Raw genomic sequence first — 3,977 nt, 5'->3', positions numbered from 1 at the left:
ACTTGGGTGTTGAGGAGAGAGGAGGAAAATGTACTGCAGAGGGCTGAAAGAGCTATAGTGAGGATGATGTGTGGGGTTAAAGTGAAGGATAGGAGGAGTAGTACAGAGCTGATGTCAATGATGGGACTGAATGAGGACATTGTGACATTGATAAGGAGATCGAGATTGCGGTGGTATGGACATATGTTGAGAAGGGATGAAAGGGTCGGGATTAGGCGAGCGTTGGAGTTCGAGGTTGAAGGAGTGGTAGGAAGGGGTCGTCCGCGATTGGGATGGAGAGAGCAGGTGGAGAAGGACAGGGTGAAAGCGGGGTTGCGTGATACTGAGGCGAGTGACAGATGTGGATGGCGTCGAGGGTTATTTCGGTTTCATCATAGGTTGCCAAACGGCAACCCCCGATCTTGGGGAAAATGCCGTCTAAACGTGTGTTGTTGTTGTAATATCATTAAACTCATTGTTAGAGAAACAATGAGATATGCAACAAACGATAAGAATAATCCAAATTTTACTGTCACAGGGAAAGATATAAAAGTTTTTTTGGGATTTTTAATCTTCAATGGGTATCATGCTTTGCCAAGCGAGCGAGACTATTGGAGTGAAAGTGAAGATTTAGGTGTGCAAGTTGTTAAAGATGCATTTAGCCGCAATTTTTATCGTGAATTGAAATGTTACATTCATTTTCAAGACAATTCAAAAGTGAAGGGCAATAAAAATGACAAAGCTTTCAAAATGAAACCTTTGATAGATAGGATAAATGTTAATTTTTAAAAATGGGGAGTTTTTAAAAAAAATCTCTCAGTTGATGAGATGATGGTGCGTTATTATGGTCGCCATGGACTAAAGCAATTTATCCATGGAAAACCAATAACATTTAGTTATAACCTCTGGTCATTGTGTGGCAGCAGTGGTTATTGCTTTAATTTTTCACTGTATTGTGGAAAAGAAAAAGAACAAACTACAGAACCCCTAGAAACCCGATTGGTATTCAAAATGCTGGACATAATTGAAGACCCTGAAAGCTATCACATTTACTTTGATAATTTTTTTCCAGCTATGATATTTTTGTGTCTTTAAGAGAAAAAGGCTATAGAGCAACAGGCACTATGCGAAATAATAAAACAAAAACGTGCCCTCTAAAAAAATGGAAAAAAGTCTAAGAGGAACTTTTGATTATCAGTTTGAAAATTCAGAACGAATTTTGATAGTTAAGTGGAATGACAACCGAGCTGTTACAGTTGGAACAAATTTTGATACAATTGAACCATTGTCGTCAGTATTTCGATGGAGTAAAGAAAAAAAAGAAAAGGTTCAAATTCCACAACCTTCAATAATAGCAAATTATAATATGGGTGGAGTTGATCATTATAATTGGCTTTTAGAAAGACACAGTATTTGTATAAGAGGTAAAAAGTGGTACTGGTGTTTATTTACAAGAATTTAGTTGACATGTCTATTGTCAACAGCTACGTTGCTTATGTAAAAACATATCCAAATGGTAATGTATCTATAAAAGACTATAGGAGAAATATAGCGTTACCCTATCTTAAATTAGGAATATGAAAACGTATATTAAAAGGGAGGCCAGTTTGTTTCCCATCAACATCAAAATCCATTGTTATGGATGATATTAGATTTGATGAAAAAGGCCACATTTTAGAGAAAAGACAAACTCAAAGAAGGTGTCAATTTGTCAGCTGCAGTGGAAAACCAAGAACATTTTGTAAAAAGTACAAAGTAACATTGTGTTTTTCTTGTTTTTCAAAATACCACAATAAATTTTTAAAATAAATTATTTAAATTCATTATCATGTTTAGAAAAAATATTTCAGATAACTATCTAAGAAAAAATGTTGTTTTTTGAAAAAAAAGAAAAAATATTGTTCATCTTTTTTATGAACTTTATTTGACCAGTGTCCTCAAACGAGGACATGCTTTAATTGCTGAACCAAAATTTAAAAATGTATTTCAAGTTTTTTTCTATGAATTTCAATGACTTATGAGCCACATAAAAGAGTATTTAAAAAAAAATTACATTTTAAATAAATTGGGCTTTAATGGGTTAATTTTATTTTCTCACCTATTTTACTTTAAAGTGTTGCAAAATGTGGTGCACATGAAATGATTTAAGAGATGTAAGAAACAAGTGACAACCCACCTCATCCTGAACTCTTCATCATGCAGCTTCGTACATTTGCCCAAATCGGCTTTTGTGTTGATGAATAGATCGTGAGGACAGAACCCACACAAAAAATACTTACACATCTGATGAATAAAACACATTTAGTAAGGAGAATATAAGGTAATAATTAAATTGAGAAACATTTTACAATGTAAATCTAAAAAACCCACCATGTCTGCTTACAATGTTACAGCAGTGTTATATATGAGCAAAATGGTTATAGCAACTAATTAAAAAAAATTTCATTATCATATAGAGCTGAATAGAAATTGCAAGCAAGTTGAAGCAACAAATGATGAGCAGATTTTATTTTTAGATGCAGACTGGTGATAATATGAACCTAATGGTGAATAAGATTGCCCAAAGACCATTCGATGAAACATTCTTACAAAATTTTAGAAACTTTCTCAACTCATTGACTTTTTATGATGAAAATTTAATTAAAAATCTTGAAAAATTTATAAAGACAATAATTGAATTTAATAAATTATAACAAAATCTATTAATTAATCAATTAATTTCAATAATAAAACAATGACAAAGATTAAATCCACATGGTTATATACATGAATCTAAACAAATCCTTCTTACCCTGGTCCAAATAAAAAAAACATTTTTAAGATAAGAATTCTTAAGTTTGCCTCAATCCTAATACAAATAAACTCCAAATATATTTGAAAACCCTAACAACTGATGAAAATTATTTAACTATAACTCAAGCTTCAACTGAAATTTTTGAAATAATTGACTCTAACTAAAAAAGAAAGAAAAGTAGTGGCTGGTTAATTGAAAAGTCAATCAGAACAGAATTGTATTTAACATCCCTTTATTTTGTTCTGTAGATTTTCATATTTTTGTATGCATTCAGATTCAGATGTTTATTAGTAAGAGTAACCCAATGTAATTTTTAGCTAGAATAAACAATTTTGTTATATGTGTATATTTTGAGTTTTTACACCTTTACAATGAAATCGGTGTGCAATTATCATGCTTCATAATTTCAAACTTCCATATTTGCTGCACAGTTTTCACGTTTTATACTGTCTAATTCTTCATGCTGTTCTGACACTTTTTGTACCGTCTAACTAAACTAAAGATGTAGAAATCAAACTTGGCGTGCGATTATCGAACTTGATATGAAAATGTCCTAGTACTGGATATGAGATTCTCATGCCTTATACTTTTCTAGCATTTCATTGTCAAATTCTCTTTTCATGCTTTATTTATAATTTTATATGATTATAAAATAATGTGAAAACGTCATATTGCACATGTAATTTTTACACTTATCATCTGAGAACATCGGTACATGGATCTCATGCCTTCAGCATCCTTATGTTGAATTAATTTTGTTTTGACATTTTCTTAGACATATACAAAATATTTTAACATGAAACTACAAAATTACTTCAAAATCAAAGCTAAGGCATCATGAAATATGCTTGTAAATTGTAATTTAAATTATAAAACAAATTTAAATAATACAATATATTTATTAATAATATAGTAAAAATAAGTAAATATTTGCCAGTTTTAAGTTATAAACTGGCATACTTTTTCGTCAGACCAATGATCTTTCTTCACAGATATATCATGAGGATTTGAGTCTCTGTTCCTTCCCATCAATTCATCCAACAACGCTGCAGCATAACTTGCCATCCTAATTTAATTTATAATTTAATCAGCGGAACCAACCAACGAATCCCAACCGAACGAACGAACGTTCCTCAAAAATAAATAATTCCAGTACAATACGAGTATGAGTATTGAAACGATATAAAGAACAACGTCTGTAGGT

At 31.5% G+C, this 3,977-nt stretch overlaps 1 protein-coding gene across 1 annotated transcript in view; it reads right to left on the bottom strand.

Moving 5' to 3' along the window:
- Positions 1 to 3,838, bottom strand: part of HELRODRAFT_112372 (hypothetical protein) — a gene marked incomplete at its 5' end in the record, with an annotated part of 13,990 nt that extends 10,152 nt beyond the window's left edge. The window contains 2 exons of the mRNA XM_009020447.1: positions 2,156 to 2,262; positions 3,734 to 3,838. Coding sequence (XP_009018695.1) covers positions 2,156 to 2,262; positions 3,734 to 3,838 — 212 coding nt within the window. The remainder of the gene's footprint in view (positions 1 to 2,155; positions 2,263 to 3,733) is intronic.
- Positions 3,839 to 3,977: the final 139 nt, after the last annotated feature.

This window comes from Helobdella robusta (assembly GCF_000326865.2).
Source record: "Helobdella robusta unplaced genomic scaffold HELROscaffold_28, whole genome shotgun sequence".
NCBI classification, from domain to species: domain Eukaryota; kingdom Metazoa; phylum Annelida; class Clitellata; order Rhynchobdellida; family Glossiphoniidae; genus Helobdella; species Helobdella robusta.
This window is presented reverse-complemented; position numbering and strand designations above follow the sequence as displayed.